Below are 12,825 nucleotides of genomic sequence, written 5' to 3' on the forward strand. Positions count from 1 at the left end.
TATACTTAGCATGAAAAATTTTATTTTGGTCACATTTCACAACTCCTTCATAGCCAGAAGGAATTTCATTACAGCAATTTTCATACCCATATACTGGCAAAAAGGTAAACATGCGTTTTAACCCCTTTTTATCCTTTTACACTTGTTCCATAAAATCATTTTCCACTCTCCAGCTCACGATCTCTCTAAGCAGAAAAGTCCTATCTGCCACACAGTCATAAAATAGGTAGGATATGACAAAGTTTCAAATACATCAGTATTTATAACATTAGATGCTTCAAACAAAAAAAAAAACCAACAAAACAAAAAAAAAAAAAGAAAAAAGAAAAAAGGGTGGTGGGGAAAAAAATTATTTTCTAGCTTCACTGTTAGGTTCTTGAGCTACCAGTATTTAACATTAATGCCTCTGTATTTCAAGGTCATGACTGCAACAGTTCTGCTATTTGTGGATATCAGTGAGAGATTATCTGCCTTTCACCAGTTCAGGAGCTCCACCTACACTTATTTACAGATATTTTTTTTTAAAATTTTTTTTTTTTTAAATGTGTAAAAGGTTAGAATCCTCCCCTCCAAGGGGAAGGCAAAAGAGCATATTTTAAGTAAAATTAAATTACTCTTCATTTAAATACAAAAAGTTAGCTCCAGCAGTACATTCATCCACAAGAACATTAACACCTCCAACTTCATAGACACCCATAAATTATTTGTGTAAACAACAAATTACTAAACATAGTACAATGCTCTACGAAAGAGACAAAGAATGCACACAGTCGGCATTTTCCTTTTTGACTAGAAAATGAAAATCTCGAACAGCAGATAAGCTGGAATTAAAAATCAATCAAATCTGGACCCCAAATGGGGTATGGTTTATGATGCCACATTTCTGGACTTGACTCTTGAAAGCAATCATGCACTAAGGAGAATTTTAGAAAGTTGTTATGCAGAGGTTTAACTGGTCTTGGCAACCTAATTTGGGACATGAAAAGTTATTTGCATTACAGTACCACATGCAGTAAAGAAAACTGCTATCACAGTTCTATTTCAACGCCACATCCTCAAACAATATGAGGATGCTACATCTGAGTAACGTGGATGGAAATCTCACCTGCCATCCCGAAGTTAAGCTGTGGCATTTCTTCACTTTTTGTAACTTTCCTCGGGCTTGGTAAATCTTTCGCGGAGTCTGATGCAAAGGCCCATAGCTTTTTCCTGTTTGTAACCGTGGATGTCTGGGTTTTCACAGGTTTGTTTGTTGTGGGGCACCACTTGTACCCTGGATTTGCCTTCATAAATGCATCCTTGTACTAGAAAAGAAAAGGAAAGTTACCAGTCATGCCAGCCATGACATTATACTACTCACATGGCAATAGAGTGCGCTGCATGTAAGAGGATTTAATACAGTAAATTAAACTGTTAAAAAATCAAGATATTTAAGGATTATTTACTAATCACATGCTTAGAGTCTGACCACAAACACAATCTATTAAGAAGAAATATGAAGATAAGTAGAGCTGTATTTAAAGAAGTGGAGTTTCTCTTTCCTCTCCTGAGGGTTTATTACCCAGAGCAGGCTGAAGTTCTGATCCTGCAAACTGCTCCCCAGTGCTTGTATGATCACTCTCTGGGAAACAAAGACAGCTATTTGAATTCTTCTGCAGGTACAATCTTTGTTTACTTTCTAGTTTGAATGAAATGAAAACACACATTTAGCAATAAAGGCAGCGTGATGCTCCTTACCTTGCACTCATTTTTCTCTAATAGTTCTGTATTTTAGAATATTTGAGTATATGCTTTCCCAAACCAGGCACCGAAAATAAACCACTACCAGTATCGTCTCATTTTCAGTAACTTCTGATACATCATCCCAGCATTCCTTCCAAAATGTACCATGCTGCATGGCTGCATAAAATAGACTGGGACCACTTAAAAACTTTCTGTGGCCTTGAGCACAAAGCACACATCTCAGTTGTTTGCTGTATTCTTGGTATAAGGCAGCAAAACAAACCGAGTCAGCCTACACATGGGGGTGGGGGGAAAAGATCTGGATCCTACACAGTTCGGGGGGGTAGGGGGAAGGATGGGGACCTATTTTATTCACAAAATGCAACAGTCATGTTCTCCAAGTATCTTGCTGACCAGACCCAAACAAGATCTGTGAATGTTAACAGTAATAAAAAGAGCACATTTCAGTATTTTAAATGTGTTGCTGTGCAAGGTGGAGAACAGGCAAATCAGAGGAACATGCCATGCATTCCAGCTGCAAATGTTTGCCTAACAACTGATAGGGGCGTAGGGCACTGGCTGCTGTGGGAGCCTGCCCAGTACGTACCAGTGCTGACTGCAGGGAGAAGGAACCCCATACCTCCTCATGCACTAGGTAACTCTTGACGAAGGCAAACAACCGAAAGAGCAGTTTTATCCTGAAATACATGGCAGGGCAGCTGCAGGAAGTTTCTTCCGTGATTACGCATGTTCCCACCCACCCAGCTGTCATCAGTCCCAGTTACGGCACAGAGAAGCACCTATGTTTCACGCACATGCCTGCACAGAAACACACGCAGAGGGGAAAAAAATTCCCTTGGGTAGCAAATACAGAAATAGCACCGAAAACCTTGTCCTCTGATAGAGTCACTGCAGTGCTTTCCCAGATCAATAAACGGCATGCCTTGTGGCAGGATCGCCATCGCATGTGTATCGCTTACTTTCATTTCCATCTTAATCTACCAGCTGGCACTTGCTACCTCCAGACTGTAGCAAGGATAAAAACAATTCAGTTTACAAGAAGCACAGCACTGTGTGAACCCGCTGTGTGAAGTCCTGTATTTATAGAAATGGCTATAAATAATAAAAATCTACAGGGACCGCTGACCCACATACACACTGTATTTTCCGAATAGGGTGTATGAATTACATCTACAAACTAAGGACTGCGACATCTCTCACCTCGCCCCTTTTCCCTTTCCCTCAGTTTGGCTTGGGAGCTCAGTACACCACAAAAATAGCCTGGTGGAGGGAAGGGAAGGGGAGGGGGTAAGGGAAGAGGCGGAAAGGAAACACAGAGAGGAGCAGCTTTGCCTTCCATTGTTAAAGCCACAGCCCACTCACAAATCACGTCTCCAGCCCGCAGAGTGAAAAGCACAGAATCGCTAGCAAGGAGGCACATAAGCTCTTCGTATCAGCGTTGCTGCTTTGAGTAACTGAATTATTCTGTGGAGTAATTTGACAAGCCGACAGGCTGCCCATCAAATGAGAACCAGAAATGCATGCCATTTGTGAGAGGAGGCAGCAATAAGCTTTTAATCAGTTTCCAACACAAGCAATTCAAGTGAGGTGGTGTATTAATGGATTTTTTCCTCTGCAAAGCCAAGAAGCGAACATGAACTGCACTCTCCGAAGGAGAGGGAGCAAACTGAGGGAGGACAACTCCTCGGCCCCCTTCACAGTTTCAACACTCAAGATAAATGAAAATGTGAAAAGTTAAACAATGGCCAAGAAGTAGTTTAAAAAAATGCATACAAGGGCCTGATCCAAATCTCAGAAAGACTTTCAAAATTGATTTTTGTGACTATTAGACCAAGGCCTAAAATGAAATGATAGATTCTGCTTGCCAGGTCATGAGAAGATAACTTAAATGAGCTACACAGTAATGAGGAAATGCTAGAGGCAATAGCGGAGCTTACTGTTTTCCTCCATTCAACCAACTGTGCAGTAAACCATCTTAACACAGCCAGTCTAAGGACATCTCTAAAGTCACTTGAATAAAATAGAAGGTAAGTCCTTAACCTGGAATGCAAAGACACCACCTTGTTTCCCACACATGAGCAGTGGGGATGACCTGGCAGGGTCACGTCCTGAAGTGCCAGGTAAGTTAAAAAAAGCACAGCATATATTTGTGGGATCGGTCTGATGTTCATTTCTGTTTTGTGAAAGCCTGGGGAAGGATGCGTTACGCGGTGGGACCAGTGCCACTTTAGAGCTGAGGTTAAAAAAGGTGCTGCGCTTCAGTGCAACTCCCTGAGTTGCTTTCATCACTAAATAAAAAAAGATTTGCCTTCTCCAGTGTGGTGGGAACAGGAGCTCACAAGTGGATTCCAGCTACACCTCAGGGTAGCAGTTAGCACGTGCTTAAGTTTAAATGTATGCTTAAATCCCACCAACTGGCTATTAAACATCACATTAATCCCAGAGATCTAACAACAACAAAAAAAACCCACCAAACCAAAAAAAAAAAAACCCCAACAAAAACCCCCCAGAAAATACTACACTCTGTTTTTCACTCCTGGGGGACGCAAGGTTCACATTACACGTTACGGTCCGTACGTCACCCAGTGAACTTGCCAGACTCCAGCGGGGAAGCCAGAACATTTGTCCCCTCCTACCCAGAGGCGGCTGCCAAAGCAGCGGCAGAGCAAGGACAGCAAGCTCCCAGTTGGGCTGGCCGTACCTGCGAAACCACTGGCTCCCAGTCGGGCTGGCCGTACCTGCGAAACCACTGGCCAAGCACTCGCAGGGAGAAGCGTTCAGCTCTGCCACTGAATGGCAGCAGCCTGGATTTATCAGGCTGCTCCCTACAAGAAACAACCCTGACTGCCTGGATCTTGCCGACGCAAAGACGTATTTAAAAACAAAATACTCTCTAGCGAGGGAAACAGGGCTTGAACAATAATCTGACTGGGTATTTTCCAAGGCAGCTGAATATTCCAGTAAGCTCTGTAAGAGTTAACAGAAGAACACTACCCCTATTATTTTATAACTAAAAATGCTGGAGCATATTTATGAGTGGCCAGAATTCAGCTTCCCCTCAGTAAAGGGAAATGCTAACAAACGGCAGGAACGCTTGTGGTTCCACCTGGGAGTATTTATCACCTACTGGGCTTAAATCCTCTAGAATGAAACTTTCAAAGTTAAGTTGATCTACAAAGTCTGTAGGATACAAATAGAAAGCCTGCTCCTAAAATAAACCACCAGCAGAAGGTGACACTGAGCTCTGCAGGCACAGTATGAGGTCTCCGGGGCAGGTGTTGCTACGAGAGACCATAAACCACGAGACCGAAAACAGAGATATCATGCGGACAGTTTTTCTAGGAAATAAAGGCACCCCAAGGTACAGAAAGGTACATAACAGGATTTTCCAAAAGTGCCTACATGAACCATAGACCTGATTATCCTCGGTGGGAATCACGGCTAGATGTCCAACCCAAGAGAAAACTTCCCGTAATTCCACTTGGCAAAATGTTCAGGTGCCTCATTATCTTCCAAAATCCTAGATCTTGCATATAGCTAGATATGTGTAAGTAAATATGCCAATGCCTGGATTTGCACGCTGCTGAGACAGCATCAGTTGCTGGTACGAAGCAGGTGAGACTGAAAGCTGCTTCCTTGAAGCCTGATCTGAGCTAATTGGCTTTGTAAACTCTGGCTTCAAGTAGCAAAAACATTCTCCAGACTGTAAAACAAGAGGGGTTGTAGCCACTGCAGTAGCGACCACTTCTGTCAGGCCCATCCGCATCTCTGGAAGAGGGATTCAGACGCTCAGGGTACACGAGATATGTTGTGGGGGTAGCAGACAGGACACAGGGTCCTTTGGGAGATGTGCGCCCTGCCACGGCAGGGGCCATAGGCTATGTGGTAAAAACTGGAAGTCAAAGGGCACTGAAAAGCTGCATTTGAGTAACAAAAGCTCATCCACTGTATTTTAAACCACAATGAGCTTATACATACAGGTACTCAGAAGATAATTGGTACCATAGTAATTTTATGTCCTTCCAAAGGCATTCACCTTCTTGACTTCTACATGAGCTCTCCTCAGGAAAAATACCGATAAATGGTTTGCACTAGAGTTGACATCAACATCTTTCTGACAGTCTCAGCAGTAAGGCTAACTACAAAACCAAGTATTAAAACAAAACAATCCATCAACACACACAGAATAGGCCTGTTGGTGAAGAAGGCCCAAATATATTCATTAACACATTATATCTGCTAATTATTGTTGTAACATACAACTGTTGAAAGAAAAAAAACTACACACTCTCTCTCTTCTACACATTCTTGGAACTAGTTGTGATGATGTAAACTACTTAGATTTATTGTTTCACTTTGACATTGAATATGCAATTTGTTCTTCATGCCAAGAAAAATAAATAAATCACTACAGGAACAACGATTTCTACAACAATATGATTAATATTTTCAGATCTGTCACTTCATACAGAAGTTCTGCAATTATTTTCCTTCTTAATGAATGAGTTTTCTTCAGCAAGACAAAAGGCTACGGAAAAGTCACATCAGGTTTGTTTCTTCCAAAAATTTATTTCTTAATTTTCATCCTTCCTTCCTCTGTATCTGTACTGGATCTCCTAATTGCCCTTTTCCCACACATTTCAAGAAGCACTGCTCATTTGTAAATGGGAATGCAGAACAAATCAGGAATTGCTGGACAAAGCTGAGGCTCAAGTATTTCAACACTGTCACAGATTGGGAACTACAGAGGTACGACAGACCCTGCTTCCAAAAGGACCCGCCATGCAGAACACTGTGTTTTTCCTGTGGACCTTTCCATGCTCACACAAACTACTGAAGAGCCAGACCTTATATACATGTGTTAACAGTAGCAGGCAACTTCAGGTGTCAGGGCAGGTATGGATAATAGTTTCCCCAATCGTTTCACAGCTATCTGTACTTCTTGCAGTGTGCTAGCATTACTCGACAAATGAAAGAGATGTTCTTCCTTCTCACTGGCCCTCCATTATTTTTTCTAAGATTGAATTCAATGGTTACCCGCAATCTACGTCACACAGGTAATTACAGGGATCTGTTTGGGGGTGATGTTATCAGCTTAAGTAGCTAGCTGTGTCTCTCTCGCTTTACTATCGATTTCCACAGCCTTCTTGGGGCCAGCTTACCAAGCAAGCTATTTCTTAAGAAGCCTCATTTAAATTTTAAGTTGATGTAAACATACTTTGTGAAATATGGGGATAAATCTCTTTTCCTTGCTCCCAGTTAAAGGGCTCTAACTATGCAGTGCTCTCTGATTCAGGTATTGGACTCTGCCTTACCAAAGGTTGATCTATCAGAAACTGGTTAACAACACATAGGGACAGTACTTCATGAAACACTAATAATTTTTAAATTCTTTAGCATCAAAGGTAAGAAGGGACTACATTTGTCGACTATGCTTCTGGTTTGGTCCACCTGTATTATAACAGCAACCTGTATTATCAATAGCAAATGCACAGCTTGAGCTAAGTATCGTTAGTCAGCTGACACTGAACTGTATGTTATTGTTTTCAGTGGCCACTATCCACATGTTAATGCTTGTACTGCAGGAATTATCAGGTGATGTCTATCACAAAGTGCATATATTTGTACCAATGACTACTAGAGCCAGGTTAGTTCGTGTACACAGACGAATTTCTTTTCATTCTGGTCCAAAGGACCAAGTGAATCGAAACAAGAACAGCAGCTGCTCTGGGCACCATAATCCCGCTGGGGAAGCTGAGGAACTCAGTGAAGAGAAAGACCCCACAGAAAACATCTAATACACAGAGAAAGAGAAGACAGACAAACAGGTAATGAACTCCCTTTACATCCACCATTCAGACAGAACATACCTCCTTGGCCATGTCAGTGTACTTCTGCTTTTCTTTTGGATCTAGAACAGCCCACCAATCTGCCAAGATCTTGGTTGCGCCACGATTATCGAGGCGAGGGTGTTCTTTTCGCACGAGAGAGCGATGGCGTTTGCAGAACAAGAGAAATGCATTCATTGGTCGGCGAGCTCGTTGCTCTGAGGACTCGTCATCTTCAGTTTCATCAGCATCCTGCTCTAAACCGTCAGCGCCAAGGAGTGGCACCTAGCAGAACCGAAAGGGAAGAGGTGTAAACTCAGTTATCCGCGCTTCTCATGGAGACTGAGAGTCTATGTATGCTGTGTGTGAACACGGGAGACGCATGCAGATACACACAGCTGTCTCCAAAGGCCATCCATTCTGTCCAGAAGACCCGGAGTTCTACATCAAACCTCCTCACCTGATGGTTCAAGGTTCACTCATGCTCTCTGCAAGAGAAACTCCGACTTACAAGTGGAGCAGATGTCTAAGCTGAGGACCATTCTCTAGTAACGGTCCTAAAGGGGCTGGAGGGAGGAGATCCTTCCTACCCCCTTCCTACAACCTAGAAATCATTTCAGTGGGATGACGTGAGCATAGCTACCTTGGACCTCAATCACTTGTGTTTGCAACTACGGAGTGCATAGGAAGGAAAGTGCATCGGTAACAGTTGTTTCCCCATCTCCTGCCATCCATTACTCAGCCTGCGAGCTATGCTGCAGTGCAGCCACTGCACAGCTGCCCAGTCAGAGCCAGAGAGCAAATCTCAACAGAATACACTGCCAAAATATGCTCTCTCCGCTTACAGGCCAGTGTATCATTCCTATAAGGGATGCACCAAAGACTAGTTCTGTCTGAATAAAACTAATTACTTTGAGACAGAAAATGATCACCTACCTAACTGCAACACTATTAATTTATACCACATTGTGAAAGTGACCTGTAAGGTCAACAGAAAGCACTGTCAGAATATCAAGGCTCCTCCTTGCTGCTCCTTATCCTTGTCAGGGTCATACTCTTCCTTATCAATATGTGGCTCAATGCAGTCTCCTCAGCACTGACCTCTCTCTTTCTGCCTTAGGAAGGAATCAAGGAGATGCAGATATGAACGTTATCCACATGATGGAAACATCACGTCTCCGTAAGCCATTCCCACTTCTTGTTAGAGGATGAGTCTAACTGCACATCTGTGAGGTGCTACTTGGGGGGTCCTTACAAACAAAGGGTAAAGCCAGCGTCATTGAACAATACCAAAATACCAAGCGTCAAACCAGAGACAGATTATTCCAGCTGTGCTCTCAGTATTCTGCAGGATAAGTTCAATTTCACATGCAAAGATAGTAAAAATTGTAACAATTGTTGACAGCTTTTTCCTTCTTTTTCCCTTTTGATCTTTTTACTTTTTAAATCTTTAAAAAAAGAAAGAAAACTATTAGCTTGGTATGTCCTCAGAGCCACTAGAAGCAGATATCAAGCAGAGGCTAATGTCAGGTCTAAAATAAGCAATTAAAAAAAAAATGTCAAAAACCCACCTTGAGCAATCAAGATCGGGATGCGCAACCCAGTTAAAACTCTTACAGTCTAAATCTAAAAAAGAGTTTTGTCCAAGATTTTAAAAGCATGATTGACAATTCACTTTTTTGTGTTATTTGCTACTTGCCTTTATAGCCTTATGGGCACAGCATCACTTCTTTTAATTGGCTGCATTTGTTTACAAAAAAGAACAGCAAGAAGCAAACAAAACAAAAACACAGCTAGGGAGAATCTGACCCATCATTAATCTTCTATGGTCAAAGCATCCAATGAAGCCTACCTTGTCAATATCTTCTTCTTCCTCCTCTTCTTCCTCCTCTTCAGAGAAGTCAAGGAGTTTCTTGGCAAGCAGGGGATGCCACTGAAGACACTTTCTTTTAGGTCGCTTCCCGGTTCCTTCTCCTTCTGTCGAATGATCCTTATTCCTACTACTGCCTTTCATTACTGTGACCTGTCATGCAAAAATAGTTGTAAGTTAAAAGCAAACCCTTAAGCATAAATAACCATCACATAGATACTTAAGCCAGTGACAAATATATGGGGCACTAATACAAGACTTTCAGAAGATTTTCAGCAAGCTAGCAGACAGAAGTTTATTCCAGTTATCAACAACAGCATGGAATATCTTTTCCTATCTTAACATTCCCACCTAATGCCCAGATTAATTAGCAATATACAATTCAAGAGCACGAAGCAAGGACACTAGCCAGTCCAGCTCTCCAATGTGCTCCTGTCTGAAGGATAGCAGAAAAGCCCTCACACGTCACTCGTCAAATGAATGAGAGACTCCACAGCTCTCCCACACCTGTGTCCACTGTAGTTTTTCATATTTTGCCACTGAAAGTGTCAGGATATCCCTCTTTTTAGCTGTGGAACATATCGCCAGCCACCCATCCGTTAATCATTCACTTATATATAGCAATGTTGATGCAGAACCCCATGACACTATGAGCTAGGATTTCCCAAGTGCCATTAAAAGGTGCAATAGGGAAATCTGACTCCCTGCCTACAAGTGAATTTTAATACATGAATTTGAAGCAAACAACCAGAAGTAGTTACCCTGACACTTCCAAAGTACTCATCAACATGAGCCCCCACACAGCAAACAAAACAAACCATCCGCTGAACCAAGGGCATGCAGAAGCTAAATAATACTCACACGCCTATCTTGTGTGTGTGCCCTCATCTAAAAGATACCTCAGAACTACCTCTCAGTAAAAATACATGCTCAACACATGCTAACTACCAATGTAAAGGGTGGCTTAAAGAGACCTGCTACCCACGTAAGGGGCAAATAAATACATAAATAAAGAAAACCAGCACATCACATCCGAGTACCAAAGCCCACAGGAAGCAAGCGCTGCCGAGACATGGTCTGGTCCCTCGTAGCCTTCTGTTTACACTGCGTAATGTCAATGGTAATCCTGACAGGAGCATCCTGGCTTTCCAAGAAAACAACACAAACATCAAAACAAACCAATCCTGGAGAGTGGCTAGCCAGCTAGATCTTTGTAAAGCTGACAGAAATTGATGAACTCTCACAGGGGCTTCTTGCCAGCAGGATAAAGAAGCTGGGCTAAGTCCTGGTCCCATAGGCAAAGCCAGAAGAAGCTCTTTTGTTGACTCTCAGAAGAAGGGCATAAAAAAAGAGGCTGAGCCTTGTAACTGCAAGGCCACATCGCATTTTAGGATGCAGCTTTCTGGAAGATGCCTGCTAGAGTGCTGATGTTTCAGCCTACGGCAGCAGAAAGGAAGGGTGCGACACCTGTACTTATCCCGGTTGCCCGAGCCCTGGTGCCACCATTGGGGCGAATGCCTCACCAGAACCGTCTCACACAGCGGCTACAGCCCGTACTGCTCCGGCCACGCTCCTACGTATCCCACCCATTTAGCGATCACTAATTCTGGTTTTGGCTGATCTCTTCCATGTGTGTTTCTTGTTGGTTAACTCACTGACATTTTGGCAATATGCCCTTCTTTGCACCAGAAATGTGTGTAAGCAGCTGCTTCCCCCACAAACTCCAACAGCACAGAAAGGTGAGGGACCCTCAGACACTGCTTGCTGGAGGAAACAACTGAACCCTGAAGGAAGCAGGTTCAGAAATTTTAACCTACATTTAAAAATGGCATTTTCCTGGATGTGGATTACATTTTGTTAGCTCCTCCCTGCTCATCAGCAGTACCTGGCCTCCACCAGTTAAGGATGCCCTGTAACTTCGTAGCAGCTTGCCATTAAGCTCCCCACGTTGCTGTCCCCATCGTGCCGCTTCTACCTGGAGTACATTTACACGTTGATTTCACAGCACCTGTTCCTCTGTTTATTTTCTGTAACCAACTCCTGTCTATTCAGCTAGTATTATATGGCGCATAATCACACACCATTTCACCTAAATCTTTGTCTGTGACTTGCAAAGCGGATCCAAATACACAGAAACAAGCAACTTTGGCTTTAAAAGAACATTAAAGTGGGGAAAAAAATCGAGCCATAATCCAGTGTCACGAAATGCAAGTTTGACATTCTTTCTGTCCCACCCTGTCCCACCAGTCCTTTCTGTCCCACCATGACCTCTGCTGTGTACCACACTGCACCATGCTCCCCATCTGCCTCTCTTTCTAAAGTGCTGAACCACCATTTGCTTTTCTTTGGGGTATTTTCAGACACAAATCGACAAAGTAGCCGAGTTACTGTTTGAGCAGGAACTTCAGCTCCTGTGGACAGCAGAGATTCGTTATGTCTCAGAATTTGTTAAATGACAGAGATCTGACTATTAGCGTAGTCAAAGTACGTGGCCTATTTCTGAGCAGGATAAATATGCTACAAGTACGATGGGGAGTCAGCTACTCCAGCCCTTACCACTGACTTATCTAGGTGAGCTAATCGTATGGTTTCTGCCTACAGTCAGTCCTAAGTAAGATGAGTATTACTGGTAGCCTTCTACCTTGTCAGTGTGAAACTAAATTAATGTTTGAAGAGTGCTCCATGACCCTCCTTTACAAAGCTCAGCTGAAGTCTCAGTGCTATTTCAATAAGAGCATCACCTTTAGGTGGCACCTCTCTGCCTGCTGCCCTTCAAAAGATGAGCAAGAGAAAATTTCACAGGACTTAAGTGATCCCACGGTGTATTTTACACATGTTCTCCACCACCCCTGAAGCCCTGCCTATGCTCCACACCGAGCTCAGCAAGGCAGCATGGACCCTAGACACTGGTCACCTCCCAAAGGGGCTCTCAATACGCTATGTCTCTTTACCACCGCCCAGCTCACAAATAATTTTTAGTTTCCATGCGTGAAGGCTAGCTATTGAACACTCAGTTACCCCTAAAATAAATTAACCAAAGCTCATTGCACAGTAGTGCTGAAATAGAAATGTATGCTCAGCTCCAGGAATTCAAGTGATGTTCATTAGGTTGTTTTCTTAAATTGTGAACCATTTTACCCTAGTCGTCACCCTGAAGCAGCAGTTCCACTTTTTAGCAAGATAGGTCATCACCCTATGAGCTGAACAAGCATTTAGGAGATCCAGGACACAGAGTAAGTCAGATCCTGGCTGTTACACAGGCACCATTTACTACAGACACACACACAGCTGCTCTTCGCTTCCACTTCGGAGTGAATCTCTGCAACAGTCAACAACAACAATCCTCCTGATATAACCCCACTGATGGAAAGCCTGAGGCCACAG

At 43.0% G+C, this 12,825-nt stretch overlaps 1 protein-coding gene across 9 annotated transcripts in view; it reads right to left on the reverse strand.

Annotated features, from left to right (window-relative positions):
• The window catches only part of BBX (BBX high mobility group box domain containing), a 149,197-nt gene that overhangs the window by 53,850 nt on the left and 82,522 nt on the right, over positions 1 to 12,825 (reverse strand). For all 9 annotated transcript variants that reach the window (XM_082304448.1, XM_082304441.1, XM_082304447.1 and 6 more), the window contains 3 exons: positions 9,424 to 9,594; positions 7,614 to 7,856; positions 1,106 to 1,304 (listed from right to left, as the gene is read on the reverse strand). In XM_082304448.1, the coding sequence (XP_082160574.1) occupies positions 1,106 to 1,304; positions 7,614 to 7,856; positions 9,424 to 9,585 (604 nt within the window). In that variant the 5' untranslated portion in view covers positions 9,586 to 9,594. The remainder of the gene's footprint in view (positions 1 to 1,105; positions 1,305 to 7,613; positions 7,857 to 9,423; positions 9,595 to 12,825) is intronic.

Source organism: Platalea leucorodia (assembly GCF_965183815.1).
Source record: "Platalea leucorodia genome assembly, chromosome: 2".
In the NCBI taxonomy this organism is placed as follows: domain Eukaryota; kingdom Metazoa; phylum Chordata; class Aves; order Pelecaniformes; family Threskiornithidae; genus Platalea; species Platalea leucorodia.